The sequence below is a fragment of the Dromaius novaehollandiae genome, chromosome 22 (assembly GCF_036370855.1).
Source record: "Dromaius novaehollandiae isolate bDroNov1 chromosome 22, bDroNov1.hap1, whole genome shotgun sequence".
Taxonomy (NCBI): domain Eukaryota; kingdom Metazoa; phylum Chordata; class Aves; order Casuariiformes; family Dromaiidae; genus Dromaius; species Dromaius novaehollandiae.
This window is the reverse complement of record NC_088119.1, coordinates 4579346-4604892: the sequence shown is the minus strand read 5'-3', so window position 1 is coordinate 4604892 and position 25547 is coordinate 4579346. Positions and strand designations below refer to the sequence as shown.

At 51.0% G+C, this 25547-nt stretch overlaps 1 protein-coding gene across 1 annotated transcript; it reads right to left on the bottom strand.

Annotated features, from left to right (window-relative positions):
• Positions 1–18141: 18141 nt before the first annotated feature.
• On the bottom strand, positions 18142–19062 carry LOC112996247 (olfactory receptor 6F1-like). The gene has a single exon (XM_026121656.2). The coding sequence runs from the start codon at positions 19060–19062 to the stop codon at positions 18142–18144; it is 921 nt and encodes a 306-aa protein (XP_025977441.2).
• Between the last annotated feature and the right edge of the window lie 6485 nt (positions 19063–25547).

The following is a 25547-nucleotide window of genomic DNA, read 5'->3' as shown; positions in this document are numbered from 1 at the left end:
GTGTGTGCTTGTGGGCATGCTGGATTTGGGTGAGTGCATGTGGGTGCACAGATTTGTGCATGATTCCACACAGGTGTGTGTGAGCAGGTGCATGTCTCTCTGTACTTGCACATACTTGCTCCCTCCCTATGAGGGAATGTGCTGCTCCAGGCAGGGGCACCTTCCACTGCTCTTTCCACAAACACCACAGAGCAGCAGGCTCCCTGGGCCAGAAGGAGCTTGACTGCAGCTGAATGGTTATGGCACAGTCCCATCAGAGAGCTGCCCAGGGCACAGGCACAGGGATGCAGACCCTGTCTCCCGAGCCCTCCTTTCCTTGTCTCTCTAAAGCTCACACATCTGCTACTGCCTCTTTCAGGCCCCAGCAAGGACACTTTTGAGCCAGCTGGGAACCTTGGTTTTGTTACAGGTAACAATACTTGGAGGGCCTTGGCATGGCTGTTAGGCCCCACCCTCTGCTTCTCCAGGCCAGGACACATCTCCTCTGCCCAGTGCTAGAGAGTTCAGAAGGATAAGCTTAGCTTTACGTACAGGCTGAGAAAGGCTGAGAAATCCTGCCTGCCTTGTGCTCGCCATCCCTGAGTGGATCTGCTGCCAATGGTGGTGTATGGGATCGGACGCAGGTTCCTCATGGCTGGCCAATGCCAAGGGCACCCTTGCAGCTCACCAACCTGGTGCTGTGTCAGGCAGACCTGAGGCTGAACAGGGTTTTGAAGCTTAGGGATGTGGGTCCTCATGTCACTGTGCTGTGAAAGGAAGGACAGAGCCCCTGCGATGCACAGGGATGCACAAACAGCTTATGACCCCTTGGTGCTCAGCCATCAGGCCCTTCCTGTCCCTCATTGAAATCTGAGTCTAAGTGACCAGCAGCTGCCCTGAGAGGGAATGGATGCCGCACACCCCTAAAGCCTGCTGCTGTCTCACAAGGAGACTCAAGGAAAGACTCTCTTTCCAACAAGGGCTGCTTGCAGTGTGTAAGCTAACTCAGTGCATGTGCCCTCATGGAGGCTGGGCTAACTGGACTCAGGTCCAGCTTACACATGGCACAGCTGAGGGCTGCCCGCCTTTCCTCGAAGGGCCTTGGAGAGACAGATCACTGCCAGGCAGCTCTGCTGGCAGGCCTCAGCCAGGGCTGACCAACCCTTCTCATGGCAGCAGCTTGAAGCTGAGGCTCTAGTGCTGGGCCCCCAGCTGAGCTGCAGCTCCAGCTGCTTCACAGCCATGCCTGGTGAGTGGCCATGGAGCCTGCTGATCTGGAGTCAGATTCTGACATGTGGAGGACTTCCCGTCTTGCCCTCGGACTGCCTCATCACTATGGACTTGCGCAGCAATCACGGGGCTGTGCCATAGCCTGATTAGCTCCAGCAGCCCTGATCCTGGCCCTGTCTTGCTCACTCCTCTGCCCGGATTGACATCAGACTTTGCCACGCAGAGACCAGAGCCTGAGCCACACAAAGCAAGGAGAGATGGAGACCATGGTCAAAGAGGCAGTAGAGGGAGGCAGTCAAGATGGGGAATGCTGAAAGATGGTGACTCCTGGAAACAGGACGTAGCCTCCTGCTTTACCTGCAGGCCTATAACTTCAGAAGGGGTGTAGTGGCCTGGGCACCAGTGAGGACAAACAAGACCCACCAGGGCTTCATTGGAAGGAGCTGACCACAAAGCTTTTGTCTGTGTGGAGGAAAGGCTTGTGATAGTCTGAATACACTCCCTCCTGCAGGGTCCAGAGGCACTGAACGGCTGACCTGACCTGTTGTCTTGGGGGGCCATTTGCTTGCCAAGGGCAAGGAGCTCGAATGTCGCACAGGAACCCCTAAGGGTTGTGTGGCCCTTGCACTATTCCCTCATGCTGCTCTTCCTTGTGGATGCCAGTGATCCTGTCATGGCTAACCATAAGCACATCAAGAGTGACAACAGCATTCTGAGGGTGAGGTGAAGGCCGTGGGGCCCCAGGTGGTGTTCTCCTCAAAGGCTTGAGTAGAAGTGGATTCCTCCCACATACCAACACCAGGCTGCATGGCTGGTGTTGGAGGCAGGGCTTTGGCTTCTGTCACCACTGCTCAGGGATGGGATATACTTGACAAAGTGGAGGACAGCTGCCTCTGTAAACAGGCTTGCTAACCTGGCGAGGAGACTTTGATGTCGGGATGGGGTGGGGACACTCACCTTCACCTGAAGAGAAGTGAGGGCGCAAGGGGCAGAGCAGAATTGTGTGGCAGACAGCATGAGAGGGGAGGCTCTGCCACTTCCCCCGTAAAAGCAGCACCAGCTGGGGGCCACCTCAAAGGCCCGTATGGGAGGCACATAGCATGGGGAAAAGGCAGGAGACCTTAGAAGTCCATGCACAGGTGCAGAGCTGTGACCTGTCTGGGGTTTTGGAGACCTGCTGGGATAACTCTTGTGGCTGCAGTGCTTCAGTGGAGGGAAAGAGGCACTTTTGGGAAAGATAGGGTGGGCATGGGTAGAGGAGGGGTTGTGATCTGTGGGAAAGCGTGGCTCAAATGCATGGGGGTTGGCCTCGGGGCACGGGTGCAACAGTTAAGAGAGCTGGTGGATGAAGATTAGAGGGCAAACCAGCAGAGGTGATACTGAAGTCAATGTCTGCTGCAGACCTCCTGATCAAGAAGAGGAGACAGCGGAAGCTTTCTTTAGGCAGCAGGCAAAGCCTCACGATACTGGATCCTGGTACTCCTACTACTGGGGGATGATGTAAAGGTCAAGGGCAGCCTTGGCTGCCGGGACCCTGAGCCTGTGGAGCTTGAGATCCTCAGAGGAGGGAGCAAGCTGAACAGCAGAATTTGGACTCGGGACTTCAGGAGGGTAGATCTGAAACACTTCAGGGAGCTGCTTGGCTCAGGCCACTCAGCTGTCCCAGGCTGGGGCTGGCGCTGTGCATGCTTGCTGGGCACTCTCCAGCTGGGCTGATGCTTTCTTCTCACTTCTCTGATGAAGGAGGGGTCTCAGCCTTTTCCTACCTCTCCTTTCTATCCTCCTGTGCCCTGGGCTGCGCCAGAGGAAGGGGAGTGTCCAGTTCCCAAGGGTCACACTGCTGCCAAGAAAGAGACTCTCGTAGCAAACAAGACTGCAAAAAAAACTTGTGTTCTTTTTTTTTTCCCCTCCCTAAATGACATCTGGCAGGGACAGTGCAGCAGTTGAGGGGAACCTGGGCAGTCACCACAACTTGCCCTCAATAGCATGCCACAGTCCGACTAGAGTTTCACTGTAGTTCCCTGTTGGCCCCTTCAGCTCATGCTCATCTCACTCATTGACCCGCTGAGGGCGTGCAGGGGATTACACACACCCCCAAAGACATGTGCAAGACCATTCATGACCCCATACTCCAGACTACATACACATGTATGCTAATATGCACAGAGAGCTATGAGCACTCAGAAGCATGCACACACATACATGTCTTTAAAGATACACGCATGTGCACAACCATGCACATACATACAAACACAAATGTACTTGCCCACACACACTCACATTTGCACACACTCGCACTTGCACATGCGCTACTGCACAAACACACACACAAATACAGTCATGCAGGTGTGACTATGCACATGGATGCTGCCAGATGGGAACACACAGAAGCATCAACACACAAGCACTGCTGAGAGGCAGGACCGGTGGGGCCAGCCCTCAGCCCCTCTGGGCAGCCTTAGGCAAGGCGCTGCAAGAAGGCAACTCAGATCCTGCCAGCACTGCCAGATTTGCCAAGTTGGAGAGGTTTGAAGGTCATTAGCTACAGGGGTGCCACAGGACATGTGCACCCTGGTTTTGCAAAGCAGGTGTGGATCGGGCATTTCCATCAGTGGCCCATAGGCTCTGCAGGTGCTGCCACAAATCCTAGGTTACCAAGCTTGGCCCCTCTGCAGCTGATGTGTATGTTGCCATCAATGTTTGTGGCTTGCTGTTCAGAGTGCTGCATTGCACAGGCTACACTCGTCTGGAGTGCCATATCTGACTGCCACTTTTGGGTGCCAGGCGACTGGCTTAGGACTGGAGTGCCCTGGCAAGGTTGCCTGCCCAGCTGTGCTCTGAGCTTGGGGAGGAAATGCCCAGCTAAGGTGTGTGTGGGAAAAAAGAAGCTTAAAAAATTCTGGGATGAACGGATCTCTACAAGGCTTGAGATGGAGCTCAAAGCAAGACAGGAGAGAGGTGGGCTCTGTCCCACTGACTCCTGCTGAGCACATGCTGGCTGTTCTCAGGACCTGTGGTTGTGGCCCCTTGGCTTCTGTGGCTGCAGGAGGAGCTGCACTCCAGCCACCCCTTGGGAAAAGGGGAGACTGGAGAACAGAGCCCCTTCTGTAGTGCTCAGAGCTCAGGGAATGTGGGAGATGCTCCTGCTGGCTAGGAGAGGAACTTCTTCTGTATCAGGTCCTGAGAGAGGCGCACAGATAGACAGTGCTTCTCCTCCTCCCGTGTGGGGGCTGTATCTGTTCAGGCTGCCTCAAAGCAGGCTCTGGTAATGCTGCTCCCCCTTGCTCGGCAAATCAGCCTGCTGCATGTCTTTTGGGTGAGGCCTTCTCTGATTCATTGCCTTGAAAACTCGGCAGTATTTCAATAGTCTGGAGGCCATCAGTGCTGCAGAGAGCTGCTGGGGTGTGTTCAGTGCTGTGATACCTGTTGTGCAAACTTCTCCCCTTTCCCTGCCTGTTCCCCTTGGACGGAGGCTGGCTTAACCGGGGCAGGGAGCCTAGGCTGGCTAGCACAGCTCAACCCACAACAATGCAATGTGCCTTCCATCACAGGATTTGAGCTAGCAGCTGCCCATGCAGAGCCCTGAAATTCTCCAGGCAGCTCTTGTGAAGTGCAAGGAGCAAGCCCAGACAGGCACCTGCCCCACCTCCTCCTCCTGAGGAGCCGCACTGAGAAGCCTGGAAATCTCTGTGCTGGGCTGCTTTGCGCTCTCTTGTGTCATGTGCCCAGAGCAACATAAATGATGTTGCTGGGAGCAGCGGCTGGTGCTCCTTGCCCTGACCCTGGGTACTCCTTGTCCTGTTCCCGGGCACCTGCATCCTGATCCAACCTGGGTAAACCTGTCCCAGGTGCGGGCAGGATGATGCAGCCAGCAGCAGAGGGGCTACAAATGCCCTCACATGGAGAGCTCTGGGTGCAGAAAGGGATATTGTCCAGGACTCACCATTTCCAGGGGAGGGGGGTTAGTGCCCTGCCTGTGCTCGGGGCAGTGTCAGGGCAAGAAAAGCCCAGGCAGCCCTTGCCGTAGTGCTGTCAGGGCAGAGGTGCACTCCAGGCTCCCATGACAAGCAAGGCCTCTCCGGGCAGCAGGTGAGTTTGGCACACAGCAGGGAGGCAGCTCCATATCGTGATCACCACTAGGTGCACAGCGCAGCACCAGGCTCAGGGCTCTGAGCAGGGGCAGAAAACCCCAGCAGGGGAGTGCGCTGAGGAGCGTTTGTGGGCCTCAACCTCGAGGGAGCCCAGCTTTGCTTGGCAGCTCTGTCCTACCCAGCCCCGCACCCTCAGTGCCTGCAGAGCTGCTCTCAAATATCCCCACAGCACCCTGCCTGCACATGCCGCCTTCACCTGCCCCACGGGGCAAAGCTGCACCCCATGCTGTGTGATCAGAGAAACGACAGGCTTCTCTGCAAAACACTGCCAGACTTCCTTGATTTGCTTGGGGGGGGAGGGGGGGGGTCTTACTTTTCTCTCTCTCACCTGAACTGCTTCTTCTGTACTGACAGCTTCACAATCTGCTGAGCCACATCTCCCATTCCTGCAGTTTCTACCACATTGTAAAATTAAAATTACTTTTAATTCCTGTAATTTACAGCCTTTTCTTGTTTTTACCTTCTCCCAGTACTAGCTCTTCAGCATCAGCTCCTTCCTGCATTTTTCCAGGACAACTGCCGTTTCCTCTGCATCGGCTGCAGCCTGCCTCTAACAGCTGACTCTCTGCATTATATGGAAATGTAAGTGAGAAGGAGAATCCAGAGACTCTGTATCTCCCAGGAAGCACCTCATATTTACTGCATTTCCAAAAAGAAAAGTAGAAAATGTAAACATGTACATAATATATAATGCATTTAACGTTCAAAGGTTCCAGCCACTCAGCTTTGCTCTGCCACACCCCGCATCGCTACTTTCAGCGCAGCCAGGGTGCCCGTGGCCAAGGTGCCCGTGCTGGCAGCAGCCCCTGCCCGCACTCCCGCACACCGAGGGTCGCTGCGGGCGTCTCCGCGCTGAGACCCCGCGGCTGAGCGGCGGCGCCGTCTCGCTCCCGCTCGCAGCCGCCTTTCCCGGGGCCGCTGTTGCCGGGCTTTCACCGAACAACCGACCGGCGGCAGCAGCTGCGCGGGCAGCAGCAGCCTGCGGCACCTTGGAGGGGGGGTGTGGTGTCCTTTCGGGGTGCGCTATTCCCGCGCAGCAGCTCAGGAGCCCTTCCTGCGGCCGGGCTTGAGGAGCTCCGGCACCGCCGGCTCCCGCCGCCACCGCGGCTCGTCGCGCTCCGCTTTGTGGCGGCGGCAGGAAGGCTCGTCCCCGCCGCGCTGCCCGGCCGCTGCTGCAGTCGCGGGCTCGGGAGCGCCGTGCACGGCGCGGAGCGGCCGCCTGCGTGTGCCGCAGCCCCGCCGAGCGCCCCGCTTTCGCCGCTATCGCCTCCCCGACGCCGCCGCCCCGGCGCGGGCGCGGGCGCGGGCGAGGCGGAGAGCGGGGCCGGCGCCGGGACAGGGCGCAGCCCCGGGGCGGAGCTAGCGACCGCGCGAGGGGCGTCGGAGAGGAGGCGCCGGCGCCGCAGCAGAGAGTCGCCGCTGGCGGGGGGCAGCGAGGCGCGGGCGGCCGAGCGGCGCGGTGCGGTGCGATGCGGCGGTGCCGGGGCGCAGGACTGGCGGCGCTGGCCACGGTGCTCCTGGGTGCGCGGGGCTGGCGGCGGCGGCGGGGTGGGGGGCCAGCGCCCTCACTTGTTTCTCGGCTTTTAAGTCGCTCTTTCTGCCTCCCCCCCTCATCTCCCATCTCCCTTTCTCCTCTTGCAGCTCTCTGGCTCCCCCCTCACCTCCTTTTCTCAGTCTTCTTCATCCTTCTCATAAGTACCAGTTGACTTTCCTGTGCTGCTCCATCTCTCCATTCATCCATTCATTCCCCTGTGCCTTCAGCATTTGTTCTTGCCCTGAAATCAGCCGTCCTTCCTTCACCGTCACACCTCGGCTCCCCTGTCTACTTTTCCTGCCTTCATCCGTCCATCCACCGGTCTGACTTTCAACCCATCCCTTCATGCATCCACACCAAACCTCTAAGCCTCCTCCAGTCTCTCCACACACCGATGCAGAGATCATTCTCTGTGTCAGGCACTCGCCGCATTCCCCATCCGTCCCGACCGCCTCTGTCTCGCTGCGACTTTCCTTCTGCCCGACCCTTTCTCCAGGATTCTTCCGCCGAACCGGCTATCGGAGACAGCACATCACGGGCACCAAGTGATTTTCGGCATGTTTGTCTTCTTTCTCGGCAGTGGCTGTGGGCAGGGCTCAGGTGCAGCAGGAGCCGTCGGCAGAGACCACCGAGGGCACTGGCATTAACATCACCTGCTCGCATCCCAACATACGGTCCTACGAGTACATCTACTGGTATCGGCAGCTCCCGGGACGAGGTCTTGCATTCATCACAAATGCTCTTAAAGGGTCCAGAGAGGTGTGGGATCCACCAGGGACCCTGCTGGTGGCTGAAGACCGCCGCTCCAGTGCCCTGCATCTCGCCCGGCCCCTCTGGCGGGACGCGGCGGTGTATTACTGCGCTGTGGAAGACCCGGCGGCACAGTTCGGGGCTGCGGCCGGGCATGAACCACCGCAGGCAGGGTGGGGCGGGGTGGGGTGGGGACGGGGGCTGGGAGCACTTCGCCCGGGCCCGCTGGGGGGCGCTGCCGCTCCACGCACCGGGGCCATCTTGCGCCGCGCCGCACTGTGCCGTTCCGCGGAGCACCGTGCCGGGCCTGCCCGTTTGCCAGTCCTGCTGGGCCGGGGCCTCGGTGGCGGAGGACCCCCCGAAATGGCTCCTAGCTGCCGAGCAGGCAAGCAGCTCCTCCCACCCCTTACCCCCCGCTGCGATCCCCGCTTCTCCAAACCACGATGTGGACAGACATTGCCCCTGTGCTGGCGGTGCCCTGGGAAGGTTTGGCTGCAGGGTAGAGAGGCACCACTTGTAAAGGAGAGGGTTATAGTGGGGTGTCCTCCCCCTACTGGATTCCGGGAGTGTGTCCTACCAGACTCAGGTAGTGTGCCTGTCTCTGCATGGGTGATTATTGCAGCAGGTACTCTTTTCAAAGATGTCTTCTTGAGGACCCCCCTCTGTGGCCGAGGGAGAAGGAAGAGAAAAACGCTGTGGTGGGGGAAAGAGTGTCACACACCTGGTCCAGGTGCTTTTGTCTGTGCATGGTTCTATCTCCATCCAGACTGTCCCTGGGACAGGGTGGACAGGGGTGCATGCAGGGGTTCCTTTTCCATCCTTTCTAGACCTGGCTGGAGGTCCTTCTGTCTGTCTGGGTGCTGGATGGCAGGAGATCATCAGGGCTGCTTGTCCCTTGCTGTAGGATGGTTGGGCAGGTAGCAGTCTTCAGGAGAGCCAAAAGAGAAGGAAGGTGCCAGTAGCCTCCTTTGTGTCCCTTTCACCTGACCACAGCCTGCCTTAACTGTCCGTTAGGTTCCTAGAGCCCCTTGGGCAATGCAGCCTGGGCTTCAGAGGAAGCAAATGCCGCCCACCCATGGCTTGACTGTGCAGGTACAAAACTTCCCATGCTGAAAAAGCCCATGGCCCTGGACTTCAGGAGCCTGGATCCCAGCAAGGATCCCTGCAGTTTGTCTGCTTTGCTGAGTGCTCTCAGCACTAGCCCACCATCTGTCTAGAGAGCCTTCTGGCAGTAGAGGTGTGGGTCTCCAGGAGGTCTGTCTGAAGCAGCAGTGTGGGAGCTTTGCTCCACCCTTGTGCTGAGGTTTGGAGGCTGCTTTGAGGTGGCAGAGGGAGGAGAAGGCAGGCACCTGCAAGCTTCAGCTTGCTCATTCTGGAAGGCCCCTGGTCAGCCCGTGAAGAGGAGAGCTTGACATGGCCCTGATTTTCCTGGCAGCCATGGCAGGACTGGCAGACTTTGGTGAGACATGACTTGCAGGCTGAGGAGGAACAGGGCAAGAGTTTGTGCTGTCAGTGGTGGAGGGGAGAGCTGTGAGTCCTGACCCTGCAGGTAACTGGCAGTGTTTCTGTAGGGAGGCAGGGGCTGCAGATGGGGCATCACATATAACCTGAGGTCTGTCGAGTGTCATGGGCATCAAAGGAGGAATAAGATGAAACCTTCATTTTGTAGAAACTAACATTCTTGTACGTACTGTTGATAGAGATGCTAGCTAAGAGCCCAGTACTGCATATAGGGTCTTTTCTCCGAGATGTATTGGGTAAAATGCTGCAGATCTGTGTGGGGTTGGATGTAATCCTTGAAGGACATAGAGAGAAGGCTAACTCCAGGCAAGAGCTCAAATGCTGTACAAGGACAGGTCAAGGGCAGATTATGTGGTGTGTAGTTTGGAGAAAAGGTTACGGTAAGAAGTTACCATCAGAGGTAGGGGAGGAACAGTGCATGTGTTGTCTTGCCGAAGGAGACACCAACAGTTAATATAGCTTAGGGACTGATAGGAAAACAACTGATGGACTGCAAGCCCATGACCCCCCCTCACAGCTGAGGTGTGAGGAGTGACAAGAACCTGCAAGCTGAAGCATGCATGGACAAACAGCTCAGCATTTTGCACCATAGGAGAAGTTAGATGGAGAATGGGCATAGCAAGAGGGCTGATGAAGTGGTCAATAGATGGATACATAGATGAACAAAGTTAAAACGCTTTTCTGGCTTTACAGGTCACGCACAAAAGGATGCTGTGCTCCAGTTCCCACCAGAAACGACCATCCAGGCAGGATACAGTGCAACTTTGTACTGCAATTTCTCCACCAGCGACCCTTATGCCTACATTTTCTGGTACCAGCAGTTCCTGACCCGGTCGTCTGAGATGCTGCTGTGTGTGGACCGATCCAGACCTTGTGTGGATTCAGGGAGGTTCTGCTGTGTGCTGTGTGCTGAGAACTCCCAGGTGCTTGTCCCAGGTGCAGGATGCTGAGCTCCAGGACAATGCTGTCTATCTCTGTGCTCTAAGCCCACACCAGTGCGTACATCGTGCAGCATTGCACAGAAAGGCTTGTGGTCTGCTTTGGGGAGGTCACCCCATTTCTGGGAACTAGTTTGTCCCTCTGCATGTAGTGCTTTTTGCATGCCAGGTCTGACTGGTGGAGCAAAGAGCTGGCCCTGGAGAGCAGGTGTGACTGCTGCTGGCAAATCAGCCATGGTGGCTGCAGAGAAGCATTAGCTGGTGTTTCCTCCCTGAGGGAGGAAATGTGCTGGTGTTTTTTCATACTACAGGGTACTGCTCCTTGTCCCCAGCATGGGGGAGACAGCTGGGGAGCCACCTTCACTTTCAAGCTCTGCTTCTCCCGGTATTGGATCAAATAGCCAGGGAGAGAGGAGAGGGATGGGGGTGTAGGGACTGTGAGCATTAGACCTCCCTCTTCCTTTTCAGGCTTGGGATTTCACCTGAGGTACCCTGACTCCCAGCACAGTTTGCTCTAACCACTGGGCCAGGTGTCTCCTCCAGGCGCTGGACACAGGGAAGTCCAACCCCTTTAGGCGGAGCTCGATAAAACCCTTTCCCAATGAAGGACCCAGAAATCATGACACTGCAGTCACAGAGTGTTCTCCAGGCTCCTGGGCTCTGCCCAGATGTGGAGTCAAAAAAGGGGAGTGAATTCCCACATGCACAAGTCTCTTGCTCTCTAACAGCTGGGCATGGAGATCTGGTTCATATAATTTTGACAGAATGGTTGATGTTAGAGGGGACCATTAGAGATCATCTAGTGCAACATCCCCCCTGCTCAAGCAGGGTCACCTAGGAGGCTGCCCAGGCTGCTGAGGACCGTGTCCAAATGGCTTTTGAATATCTCCAAGGGTGGTGACTGCACAACCTCTGTGGACAACCTATTCCAGGGCTCAGTCACATTCACAGTAAAGTACCCTCTCCTTTCACATCTCTGTACACACTGATAAGATCCCTCCTGAGCCTTCTCTTTTCCAGGCTATAGAACGCCAGCTCTCCCAGATCTGGCCGTTAATCTTTAGGAAGCAATGCCTTGTTCTGCTTGGGCACATCTTTGTCAAGTCAAAAGAGAATAGAGCGCACAGAGGAGTGAGTGTGGGACCAAGGAAGTGACTGGGCAAATCTTTATGTCTGTTGGTGTCAGAGGGTGGCAACACCCCCACTGTTGTAAAATGTGCTGCTCAATTCACCACCATGGATGTCTGAGCCTGCCTTGGCTCCGGATCAGGTGGTAGATCAGGGTGAAAGCCAGGAAGGGAGCCCCTTCCTACCCAGCTTGGGTGGTTGCAGGAGGACAAAGTGCAGCCAGCTTGCTCTGGGGTGGGGCGCAAGGAGTGGAGTCCTTGGCTAGGCAAGGCTGTGTTGGTCTCGGGAGCTTCCAGCTCTCCAGGAAGCCCTTTTACACTGTGAAAGGTACAGTTGTTGCAGGGGAGGAGCAAGGAAAAGATTCAGAGATCCTGCTGGCTTTAATGCCTCTGTTCTTGGGGGGAATGCAGGCAATCGTTGTTGTAATTATTCCTGTCATTCCTTTCAAAACATAGCTCAATTTAGCCTTACTCAGAATGAGCAGAGCTTGTTCTCTCCATTGCGACTGGTGCATATGGTTGATCTGAAAAGACGGGGGAGGCTTCCCCACCTGCCCACTCCCCCACTGCTTCCCTTCCCCTTCCTGCTCCAGGGTGCAGGGCTGCCCCATTCACTCCCTCACATTGCAGCACCCTGATGAGTGCATCCATGTGCTTCCTGGTGGTGGTGGTGGGAAGGACACACTGTTAATGCCCCGTCCCATTGCTTGCTCATTGTTCACCCCTTCACCCATGCAATAAGATGATTTTGTCACGTCTGGGTTTGTGGCAGTCCTGCAGCCCCCACTGGAGCCTAGCTCCTCTCTGGGACTGCAGATTATCCCTCCCTGCCCAGGACACAGCCAGACTCCCAGGGCTAGGTCAGAGCAGGGCTCCCCACTCAGCCTGCTAGAGATTTTGTGGAGAGGTGTTGTTCCCAGGCACTGGAGGTCTAGCTGGGGAGGCAAAGACAATGGTGGAGGAGAGAAAACCACAGCAGGGGCATTTCAGGCATGGTGAGAGAAAATGTGCTTTTTTTCTTTGTTCCCTTGGTGGTGTCATTTCCGGCAGCTCTGCTCCCTCAAGGCTGGGAGGTGTTTTTTGACTCTCTCTCACATACGAGTTGGGGGGGGTTGGATTCAACATGCCTCTCAGGTATTTCATCTTCACCGCTTTCCTGTGGCAACCATTGGATTAGCTCTGACTTTTACTTGAGGCTTAGTTCCTCTTTTCTATGGGAACTATTGCGCAGTTGCTAACTACAATTCTCCCAATTGCAATGGGCCAGGCCACCATTACCCAGCAAGTGGTACTAGTCACAGTGGAGGAGATCAGCACCTTCCAGACTACCTGCCTGTACCAAATCTTTAACTTTTACACCTTGTTCTGGTAGCAGTAGAGGAGATGTCAAGCCCTCCAGCTGGTCTCTTATCAGTTGGCAGCTGGCCTCAAGGACATCAGAAAATTCACCACATTCCTGAACATGACAGGAAATACAGCCTCCTGCAGCTGGAGGAAATCAAGGGCTCTGACTTCCTTGTATCTCTGTGTTGTGAATGGCAGTCTGCTGCTGGCAACTTCATTGGCTGTGCAAAAACTGTGCAGGGGGAGGAAGGTGGTGTCTCTGTCCAAGGCTGAGCTCTGGGGAAGGGGCTCTCAGCTCTCACTTGGAAACCTTTTTGTCCTCCATACCCAGGGTTCAGCAGGCCTTGACCCCCAAGAAGTGGAAATCTCTTGGGATGGGGAGATTTGATAACCATGCCCAAAAGTTTCCTAATGCATTTGCTGAACCCTGTGACAATCTGCATGCACTTCCCCCTTGACTTGGATGCATGGTGACCACTGTGAGGGGCATTGTTGTTTTGGATAAAAACAACTCCTGAAGTGTTTGGGTTTTTTTTTCTTTTTCTTTTTTTTTTCCCCCTGATGGTTCTGGAGGCCAGAGTCAGGGTGAGGGATGTTTATTGCTCACTAAGCAGCTTCTCAAGGGGAAGCCTGACTGCAACCCCTGCAGACCTGAGGGGAGAGGAGCTGGGAGCAGAAGAGAATATATCTCAAATTTGTGCAGTGTCCAGGCAGTTCCCCAGCTTGAAAATATCAACCTTACTTTGTAAATTAAAATTATAATCAAAGCAAAACACAACAAAAGAAAACCCTCAATGCTTTATTTTATCAGGAGACAAAGGACTGAATGCATGAAAGCAAGAAACCTCATACTCATTTGCCCTCTAAGAAGCTGTTAGTGGGAAAGGGGTGGGGGGGAGCATGTCTATTCTCTTTGTGTGAATAAAATATGGTTTTGTGAAGGAATTGCAGACCTGGACTGCGCAGATCTGAGCTGTTCCTCCATGTCTGTGAGTGGATCTTGCTGAGCAGGAGAGCCTATAGTCATTGCCTCCAGTTTCCAGTTGGGACTGGAAAGCAGTGTCTTTTTGGCAGTCCTTGTAGATCTGTGAAGGACAATTGCTGGGAAGAAATGGATGTTACCAACCTGGTGGAGTTAAGAACAAATCTGTATACACGTCAGGTTTCACTAAGCTTCACATGGAGCTCCACTGTGCTTGAGGACAGGCCTCAGCTGGCAGGGTGTGCACAGCTGGAGAGATTTTGCTGCCAGCTCAAGAGATTCATGGGGGAGTGTGCGGCAGGGTGAGAAACAGAGAAGGGCTGTGATGTTCCTGTCCTGTGCAAGACAAGCTTTGGAAAATGCAGTGCTTATGAAATCCCATCTCAGCTGGCTGGAACTCAGGAGAGTCTGTTCTGAGACACTGCCATGATGTCCTGGTGCTTAGAGTAGCCACCTCATTTTCTCTGCCCTAACTCTAAAGGGACAACAGTCTATGTACAGACCTCTCCAAACTGTGGTTTCAGTTTTACACTCCCAGAAGGGATATCAGTCCTGATTAAAGCATCTCATCCAGGCTCCTAACTGACTTCAGAATTAAAAATAACCTGAAGAATTTTTTGGTCTAAGAGCATGAGGAGCTAGACATAAATATTCACCTTTCTGGGTCTGCTGCACAATTCAAAGAATGATTCCCATGTCAAGAGGAAATATATGTTCACAGTAACAAATCACACATAGATAACAGGCTATATTCAAATGCACACAGCATGGGGAAACTAACAGGAGGAAATAAAAGTCTGTGTGTAGTTTCAGAGCTCCAGTCTCATTGGGATCATGGAGACATGGGGGACAGCTCAAACAACTAGAGTGCTGCATGGTGCTAGATGGATAGATACAGGCTCTTTAGGAAGGATTGACCAGGAAGGCAAGGAGGGGAAGTTGCCCTTTATGTGAGAGAGCAACTGGAATGCATGGAGCTCTGCCTAGGGATCTGCTAGGGGCCTACTGAGAGCTTTTGGGTCAGGATTAGTGGGCAGACCAGCATGGGTGATGTAGTGGGTGTCTGCTATAGATGGTCTGATCAGGAAGAACAGATAGATGAGGCCTTTTTCAGAAAGTTTGAAGAAGCCTCACATTTGCAGGCCCTCATCCTCATGGGGGACTTTAACCAACCCAACATCTACTGGAGGAACAACACAGCAGGGCAGAAATAGGCCAGGAGGTTTCTGAAGTGCATTATAACTTCCTAACACAGGTGATTGAGGAGCTGACAAGGAGAGGAAAACCTCATACTTACAAACAAGGATCAACCGCTCAGAAATGTGAAAGTTGGGGGCAGCCTTGGCTGCTGCAACTATGAGATAGTGGAGTTCACAATCCTGAGAGGAGGGAGGAGGGAAAAAAGCTGGATCAGAACCCTTGACTTCAGAAGAGTTCAGTCTGTTCAGGGAACTGCTTGAAAGAATCTCATGGGATATGGCTTTGGAGAGAAAAGGGATCCTAGAGAACTGGTTGATATTCAAGCATCTCCTCCTCCAAGCTCAAGAATGGTCTATCCCACCATACAGGAAATCAAACAAAGGTGACAGGAGGTCTGCATGAATGAACAAGGAGCTTCTGACAAAGCTCAGACATGAAAAGAAAGTATACAGAAGGTGGAAGCAAGGACAGATGACCCAGGAGGAATATAAAGACATTGTCAGAGCATGCAGGGATGGGGTTAGGAGAGCTGAAGCCCATCTGGAGTTGAAACTGGCAAGGGACGTGAAGGACAACAAGAAAGATTTCTACAAGTACGTCAGCAACAAAAGGAAGGCTGGGGAAAATACGGGCCTGCTGCTTAATGAGGCAGGGGCCCTGGTAACAAAGGATACCAAAAAGACAGAGGTACTGAATGCCTCCTTTACCTCAGTTTTCGCTGGTAAGACTGACCTTTGGGAATCCCGAGCCACTGAGACCAATGGAGAATTCTAGAGCAAGTAAGACTCCACATCTGTTGGGAGGGGCATCAGATTAGGGATCACTTAAGCAAATTGGACATACACAGGTCAATGGGCCCTGAAGGGATGCACCCATGATTGCTGAGAGAACTGGCTGATGTCACTGTGAGGCCACGCAATTATCTCTGAAAAGTCATGGCAATCAGAGAAGATGCCTGAGAATGGGAAGAGAGCAGATGTCACCCCTATCTTCAAGGAGGGAAAGGAGGATCCAGGGAGCTACAGGCCAGTCAGCCTCACTCCAGTCCCTGGAAAGGTGCTGGAACAACTAATTCTGGAAACCATTTCCAGGCATGTGAAAGATGAGAAGATGATCAGGAGTAGTCAGCACAGATTTATGAAGTGGAAATCATGCTTAACCAACCTGATAGCCTTCTATGATGAGATGAATGACTTGGCAGATGAGAGGAGAGCAGAGGATATTGTATATATTGATTTTAGTAAGGATTTTGACACTGTCTCCCATAACTTCCTCATAGAGAAGCTGATGAAGTTCTGGCTAGGTAAGTGGACAGTGAATTTGATTGAAAACTGTCAGAACTGCTGGTCTCAGAGGGTTGTGATTAGCAACAGGAAGTCAAGCAGGGGAACAATCACTAGTGTTGTACCCCCAAGGACCAATACTGAGTCCAATCCTGTTCTGCTTCTTCATTAATGATCTGGATGATGGAGCAGAATGTACCTTCAGCAAGTTTGCTGAGGATGCAAAACAGGGAGGAGTGGCTGATACACCAGAGGGTTGTGATGCTATTGAGAGGGACCTCAACAGGCTCAAGAAATGGGCAGAGAGGAGCCTCATAAAGTTCCACAAAGAGAAATGCAGTCCTGCACCTGGGAAGGAATAACCCCGTACATCAGTACAGGCTGGGGTCTAACCTGCTGGAAAGCAGCTTTGCAGAGAAGGATGTGTGGGTCCTGGTGGACCAGAAGCTGACCGTGAGTCAGCAATGTGCTCTTGTGGCAAAAAAGTCCAGTGGTATCCTGGGCTGCATTAGGAAGAATGTTTTCAGCAGGTTGAGGGAAGTGATCCTTCTCCTCTACTCAGCCCTGCTGAGGCCACTCCTGGAGTGCTGTGTCCAATTCTGGGCTCCCCAGGATAAGAGAGACACAGAGCTACTGGAGTGAGTCCAGCGAAGGGCTACTAAGATGCTTAAGGAATTGGAGCATCTCTCATATGAGGAAAGGTTGAGAGAATCAGGATTGTTTAGTCTGGAGAAGAGAAGACTGAGGGGAGGATTGTATCAATGTGTATAAATATCTGAAGGAAGGATGTAAAGAAGATGGGGGTAGCCTCTTTTCAGTGGTGCGCATTGACAGGACAAGAGACAACGGGCACAAACTGAAGCACAGGGAGTTCTGTCTGAACATGAGGAAAAACTTCTCTGCTGTGAGGGTGACTGAGCCCTGGAACAGGTTGCCCGAGAGGCTGTGGAATCTCCATCCTTGAAGATATTCTAAAGCCATCTGGATGCAGTCCTGAGCAGCCTGCTCTAGTGAGAACTGTGACCCTGCTTGAGCAGAAGGTTGGACTAGATGATCTCCAGAGGTCCCTTCCAACCTCAACCATTCTGTGATTCTGGGGGTCACATGGACTTCCTTTATTGTTAGTGTGCAGAAAGAGGAACTTCAGGAACATGATTCATCTTGTTCTGAAATAAAAGCCCTAGGAAGGGTAAAAGCAAGTACCCTTTGGAAGTGCTAATCTCCTTCCACTGAGTGTAAAGACAGACCTGCTACCCAGGTACCATTCCAGACCTCTATCATTTAGTGAGAGGAATCTGTTCTCTGGTGACTTTGCAAAATACCTCTAAGTGTTTCCACAACAAAGCCAAAAATGCATGGAGTGATGGTCTGCTTAGGACTGGTGTGGAACTGTAGATGTGAAAATGCCCTGACTCACCCAGCACAAATCATGCTATTTTGAGTATTTTTAATTAAAATTAATAAATACATTGATAAATTGGGTGTGGGGAGGAAATGAGAATGTAAACTTTATTGATAGTCTTATGCCAGGAATAATGACTGCTGCTAGAGATACCAGCCATGGTCAAATACGTCTTGCATCTCAGTATGATCCAATGAAATAGCCAGAAGCAGGTGGCATAGATACATCCAGACAATAACAAATTAAAAGAGAGATTATGTGTCCACTTCCATAAAGCAATGATCCAGGTATCTGAAGTTCTTTAGGGGATTCACATTACTCCCTCACAAAGTAAAGCACTTAGCAAATTGAATCATGAACCACCAGAGGACCACTCCTTTGGCTCTGTCAGGGAGTTGTGTTTGGGTGGGATATCTTATCCGTTTCAGGGACTAGTCTTTGGAGTGCTATGGGGCATTCTAGATTTATCCTACAGTGAACAGAGGGAGGTGGGCACATTAGAATCAAGCTACACCCCATCCTTCATCCCAGCCATCTTAATACCTGTAAGGTGATTGTGATGAACTTGCACTGGATCTGGTGGTTTGTTGCCACCTGTGGTGGCCAGGTGCACTTATACTGAGGTGAGGAACTTCTGGGGGCTGGAAGTCAGGAGGGGAATGAATCTGTTGCTCACATCAAGGACTTCTGATAAGCTATTTCACTTCTTCTGGAAAGCCTTCTCCAGAGCTTGTGTCACTTCCTTGTTTCTGAGTGTGTAAATGAAGGGGTTCAACAAGGGAGTTACAACTGTGTTAAAGGTATTAACAAGTTTGTTCAGATCCAAGGAGTTCTGGGCCGACGGCTTGACATACAGGAATATAGTGGAGCCGTACCATATTGTAACAACCGTGAGATGGGCAGAGCAGGTGGAAAAGGCCTTTTTCCGGCCCTGGGCTGATTGGATTCTCAGGATGGCAGAGATGATGTATATGTAGGAGACCAGGGTAACTGCACAGGAGACCACCACAACAATTATGGAGATGAGGAAGGTCGCCAGTTCCACAGGCCATGTATCCGTGCAGGAGAGGGCAAGGCAGGAATCTATGTCACAGAGAAAATGATTGATGACTTTTGGTCCACAGAATGTCAGCCTGGATGTCAAAAAAGCCAGCAGTGAGATGGCCAAAAAGCCTCCCAGCCAGGAGCCGAGGGCCAGCTGAGCAGAGAAGACATTGTTCATGAGGGAGTTGTATCTCAAAGGGTAACATATGGCTAAATAGCGGTCGTAGGCCATGACAGCCAGGAGAAAACATTCGGTGGAGCCTAGGGAGAGAAGAAAGAACAACTGAAGGATGCAAACTCTGAAGGAGATGGTCTGGCTAGTCCCCAGCATGACTCCCATAGCTTTGGGAACAATGCCCGTTATGTACCAGATCTCCAGAAAGGAGAGATTACAGAGGAAAAAATACATTGGGGTATGGAGGTTCCTGTTTGCCCATACAAGGGCTATGATGGATGCATTGCCTGTTACTGTCAGGGAATACATCAGTGCAAATAGCACCACAAGGGACACCCGGAAATGCCATGTGCCTGGGAAACCCAAAAGGATGAATTCTTGCACAGTTGTCTTGTTTTCCATGTCCCTCGAAGTGTAGAGGTCCATCTGTCAAGACAGAAAAAATCGTGTGATAGTTTGAATGTCTAGGCTGGGCCTACTGGTAGGTAAACGTGCTACCAGTAATTAAACAAGATCACCATCCCTGAAAATACAACTTCTCCAGAGCAGGGAAAAGCTGTACCTGTGCTACACATTACTGAGGAAGAGACTGAACTGAAGTACCTTAAGGAGGGTTTTGTCTACCTTGATTTAAAAATGTCAGCTAAATCATACCTATGTTTGGACAGTTGAATATGACTCTGAAGACCAGGCAACACAATCAAAGAAACCTAGAGAATTCTTTATCTGATCAAGTGCATGAGTCTTCTTTAGAACATCCTGACTGTAATGGCTTCTGAGAGATGAAAATCCCATTCAGGGAAGTGCAAAAGACAAGCTGAGAGTCTTCATCTACATGAAAAGCTGTAGCACAGAGGAAGGGAATAGCATACCTGCACTCCTCAGGGCAAGCAATACTGAGTTATGATTTCAGTGAATGAGACTGAGGTATCAGTGAACTATAATGAGAACATGGCACTGGAGAAGATTTTCTGACCTCTTGTAAGTCAGCTGATCACAAGTGCTTCAGACTGAAGTAGCAGTGGCACAGGACAACAGACTAGAATGACAGGTGTTACTTAAGAACTCATGGTCTCGTAAATTTACCTTCTTCCAAGTCCTCAGGACTGGAAGATATCAGAATTACCTCTAATACCTCCACTTCAGTCTGCTTCTCAACATAGCTACTCAGGGTAAGACTCAGCTCTGTAATTTTGACATCTGAAAGTCATGGGAGGAATCTATGCTGACCACATTTAAACATCTATAGTAATAATTAAAAAAACCAAAACAAAACATATCTGACTGCCTCAGCTAAAGTCCCTTCTTTCTCAATGGATACAAAAACAGGAGGCATGGCTTACCTCATTTCATATAGATGGCTAAAAGCACTCTAGAAGTGCCAATTTCTCCCTGACGACTAGGGTAGGAATCTAGTGATCAGATCAGATGGACAAGTCAGACATGTCAACTTGGGCAGAGGCGTCCATGTATCACGTTTTGCAGGCCAAATTCACTAAGCTGAATTCCACCCAACATAACTCTGTTGAGAAGCCAGCTGATCTGAGGGGTTTAATCTACTTCCTCCTTCCAGTTAATGGAGAGAGAATAGTACCTCCAGAAAAGAACTGATCTCTTCCTCAGGTGTGTGTCTAAAACAGATGGGGTTGAATCATCATCTGAAGAATCCCTTTCTTTCCTTTCATCCTCCTTAGGAACATATGGAAAATCTCATGTGGCTAGAGCAAAAAATCCTCCTTAAACCATTTCCCTTTAAACACGCCAGGCGTTCTAAGTCTACACCAGATGTCCTGGGCAGGCTTCACTTACCAGCTCTGTCAATGGAAACGATCTGAACAAACTCTCTTCATGCAACATCATCTGTCCTTCAGATGAAGCCATGATCCCCCCTTGGCTGAAGGAAAACACTGGAAAGAGGGTGATTTATTGGAGCTGTTCTAGGCAAGTGCCTCAGAAAGCAACGCCTCTCCATATGGAAGTCTCCAGTCTCTCCATAAGAGAAGTGAAGATGAACACCTTCCTGACTCACTTCAAGAAGTATAAAATTGCCCGATGTTGATTCCTCCCCTTCCACCCATTAGGTAGTGGCAGCTTGCATTCCTGCTTTTCTTTCTCCCTTACAGCCACTACTGTACTTCTACAAAGGGGACCTAGTGTGCACACACACACACTGTAAATTATCTCCACTTTACCTCCATGTAGTGACAGCACACAGCAGAGAGCTGCAAGACAGTCAAAATCTTCACAGCCAAAAGACTGTGAAAAAACCCTGTCTTTTTTCTGCTGAGAACTCCCCCAGCATCCTTAGCATAAAAACATCCCCACACTTACCTTGTTAACACACTGCAGCTCAAACTGGCTATGCAAAGGAGACTGTTTTGAATTTTTCCTCTGTGTGCCACAGGGAGTTTGATCTCTTGAGGATTCCACAGGCTTGTTGAAAATGGATAGCGTTCTCTCTTCACACAGGCTAATTAAAGAACAGCAATGCAATTCTCTAAAGTGGTTATCAAATGTGTTTTTTTGTAACCTGCCTGCCACAGTATGTGAGCCTTGGCACAAACTCAATGCTCTCTTGTGTGGCAATTTCATGACATGCCAATGTCTGAAATAGCCACGTCCCAAAAGATTGGAAGTGTCAAATACCTGGATGCTGGGCATTAAGGTCTTGAAATCTCCAGGTTGGGGGATAATTAAAGACAAATACAGTCACATGAATACAGAGATAGAAAGGTGGGATTCACCCAGCTCATTTCAGCTGTCAGAACACCTAACAGAAGTCAAGGCCTAAGTCTTCAGTCTTAATCTAAGTGAAGATCTAAGCTCTAAGTCAGAGAAAACTTGAGTATAGGCATATTGATCTCCCCTGCCTTTAGGGCAGGTGTCTCCACACATTCTATTCATCTTTGCTCTACAGATCAGCAGTGAAGAGAAACAGACACTTTCAGGCTCAGTTCACCTCCTCCAAAACTTACTGTCTAATAGAGGTCAGGCAAGCCTTGCCTTAGAAGAATCAATTTTTCTTCCAATGATGCTTAAGAGAGACTAGGCAACTGACTCGGAAAGAAAAAAAGACAAGAAAAATCCTCCCCCCCCCCCCCCCCAAAACAGCACAGTAGACATCCAGAGTTAGCTGAGAAGATTTGCACCCAAAGAGAAGATATCTTCACTGTCCAAAGCCGTCACAGAGAGATATTGTAAATGACAGTCATCTTCTGAAACTCCTGTGTCATATCTAAGGGCTTGGTTAATGTTAAGGAAAGAGTGCCTCTCATGGTGTATGGGGCAGGTACAGCCAATTAGAGCAACCTGCCCAACTTGACTCCTGCACACAAAATCCCCCTCCCTGCCACCTCTCTCTCTTGAATACTTTGGACATGGGTATGAGGTTCAGTAAGGGGATGGACATGCTTGTGCAGGACAATATGACAGGTGATGGGTTCACTTCTGATCATGTGATGAAGAAAGGCATGCACATGTGGCCATACAACAGGTTCACAGCACACAACTAGATTAGAGGACATTTTGTTCACATTGCCTTTACCAATACCTTCAACACACCCTCCCAGATCATCCTTATAGCCAAACTGGAGATAAAATATGGAGGAGTGGAGATTAAGGTGGGTGAAACATTCACTGGATGTCTGGGCTCAGAAGGTTGTGATCAGAGGTATGTACTCCATCTCCTATGAAGACATCTTGATCCACTGTATTTGTGACCTCTGAATGTCTCGTCTTTACTAGGACAGAAAGGCAAAGCCTTAGACAAAAAAAGACTGAAAAAATTAGATTGTCATCTTCTGCAATTCCTCTTATGGAATAACAGTTCTGGTTAAGGCAATTTGTTTGAGGGAAGGCTGTTTCATGATGTGTGGGCAGATGCAGCTGGCTAGAGCAACTTGTCTAGCTTGAGCATGTTCCTGTACATCCCCTGCCCCTTCCCTGCTACCCCTCTCCCTACAGTACCTTGGACATAGCTGTGAAGTTTAGTGATGGGATGGAGGCGCTTGTAGAAGCCAGTAAAGCAGGTGATTAATTCAGTTCTGATCATATGATGACATGAGCCATGCATGCATGACTATGCATACTGGTCCTGCTGTGAGCTCATGCTAGACAGGTAGTTCAGAGGCCATGATTGGGCAAGAGAGAGATCAGTGTCTCCAGAAAGGCGATTCATCCGATTTATTTTACACATCAGCTTTGGGATGGGTTAATTTATTCTCTGAGTGAGCTGATCTCTCTTCACTGAGTGTGCGGGGGGTGAGGCCTAGAGAGTTAGACTTGGAACAAAAAAGGCTCCGTTGGCTGCTTAACGCCAGGGCAGTGAGTTTGGTGAAGGAGCCTCTACACAAGAATGTCTTTGGAGTCTGAGTCTGAACCCCATAGGAATGAAATGAAATTTACCCTGAAGGGGTAAATAACACATTTCATTTTCAAATTCTTGATTTCTTATCTTTAGTAGGACTAAAATGCAAAACATGACACAGAAAAGAAAATTTCCCATTTCCTCAATGTCTCATTCAAATCCTCCTGCTTAGCAGCTCCCTGGCTAAGAAAACAAGCTTTCTGATTAGCTACCTGTGAATGACTGACCCAACCTGTACTCCGGGAGGTTGTCCTACCCAGGAGCATCTCAGGGGTACACAGAGTTAAGGAGAGTTGGGCATCACTCGGACATCTGACACAATGCTCAAGAAAGTAGTGGGGAGACACAGAGGACAGGCTGATCATCATTTTAATGGCTCCCCAAAAGGGCTGTTAGCATGGTTTTATAGGCATGGCACATTGGTTTCATGAATTGTCCCATTTCAGCTTATAAGAGACAAAGAGCAGAGAGGCAAGCTTAGAACACTGAGCAGAAGATGGGAACTGGTGGACTCAGGATGAATGAAGATAAAAAGATCGTATCATCCTGGAGGCACATGATCTTCACTTCCATTAATTTCATCAGCTTTCTCCCCAAGACTGCGAGGAACTGAGAGAGAGGGAGAGGATGTGAAGCTGATCCACAAATGGAGTGGCTCTAACTCAAAGAGGAAAGGCGGAGACTCTCTGGGTCAAAATCAAATGGTACCTTTGTGCCTAGGCTTCGCTGCTGGAAATCAGAGTCATATCCATGGTCCTGTTCTCACCCTGAACCATCTTGGTAATCTGGACCCACGATGACTGCTGGCTTCATTCTCACTGTGTCATAGAAGTGAGGTCCACAAAGCCATTCCCCCACTGCCTCACCAACATAGTTCCACCCTCAGCAGTATGTGGGGTGTGTATACACCCACTGCTCTCACCCACAAGCCCAGACATGCACGCATATACTCCTATACACAATGATTGCCTCAACACCTTCCCACAGCCTACACATTCTCCAGTAGGGATGCTAGTGATCTGAGGCCAAACTGTGCTGAAACATTTCTAACATCTGAGTAGTCCAGATGACCATATCCATCGCCCTGAAGTAGGGCTGGATAATTAGCTAAGAAAAAGCATTGCACCAGTCTTTGTTTTGCCATTTAGAGGTGAAGCCACACCAGTATTCATTGTCAGGCTCAGACACCTTGCTCTGATGCACAGAATGACCCAGGGACATTACAGTGATAGAGCAGAGACAAGGATGGGGGCAGTGGCCTGGAGTGGGAAGACCTCCAAGAGCTACTCAGGCTTCATCTAGTTTCAGAAGGACCAGAGGCCTCAGTAGCTCAAAGCAATAACTTCCACTATTAGGGGACCAAGTCAAGGCAGCTCAGGAGTCAGTGAGGAATTCTGGCAGGGCAGGGCTGTCACATCCAATGTCAGGATAATGCACACACATGCAGTTGCGTGGAAAATGACCCCATGGAAAGAACTCTGGGAGTGGAGGAGGAAGTTCCCTTGGGCCAGGACTCACTTTTCCCAGATTTTTAGTGCCCTGACTGTATGGGGGGCAGATGTGGGTGCCAGGGGCAAGAGGGCCGAGAACATCACAGGCCCCGGGGCCCGGCAACCCTGGCCCTGTTCCAGGTAAGAGTGCTCAAGGGAAGGAGCCCGGGGCTCAGCTCCAGGATGCCCAAACTCTTCTTGGTGCTGCAGTTCAAGGGACACCTTGGGGGCAGCAGCTCCACAGGGCAGCACGGCTACTGGGAGCTCTACACTGGCATTGCTGCAACCCTGCCCCTCGGCCTGGCACAGAAACATACCAGCCTTCGGTATGGGTTTGTGATCCCCAACTTTGAGGTGAGGGAGCACCGCTCTGTCCCAGCAGTCTGTCCTACCCAGCCCTGCAAAACCAGTGCCTGCAGAGCTGTTATAAAATATTCCTGCACCACCCTGTGTGCAGCTGCCACCTTCTCCCTCCCCACAGCGTAAAAATGCATTCCATGCTATGAGATCAGGTAAAGAACAGGCTCCTCTGAGAAACATTTCCAGACTTAGCTGATTCTTTTTTTTTTTTCCCTAACTTACTTTAACTGGTCCTTTCATGTTCCCCCCCACACACTTCATGATCAGACACATTATCTAGTGTTGTTTGTTTGTTAGTTTTTACAACATTTTTGTAAATACCTGCTATTTGTTTCTATAATTTGCAGCCTTTTTTGTTCTTTGTAACTCTATCTTCAGGGTCACTCTGTTTCTCCCACTCTTGGCACCCACAGAAGACAGCAGGCAGCCATAATCATGACTTTACCAACAGCTCTGATTTCTTCTAAAGCCTGTTAAACTTCTTCCTTTTCATTTGTTCCCCCTCAGTAAGCCCACTGGCACTTCTTTTTCTTCCTGAATTTGTCAATGACAGTTGCCACTGCATTTCATCAACTGAAATGATGTCAAAGCTTTTACATTAAATGGATGGATGTGTTAGCATCCAGCAGAATCAGGAGTTCTTTATTTCTGGTTCTACTTTTAAATTGAGT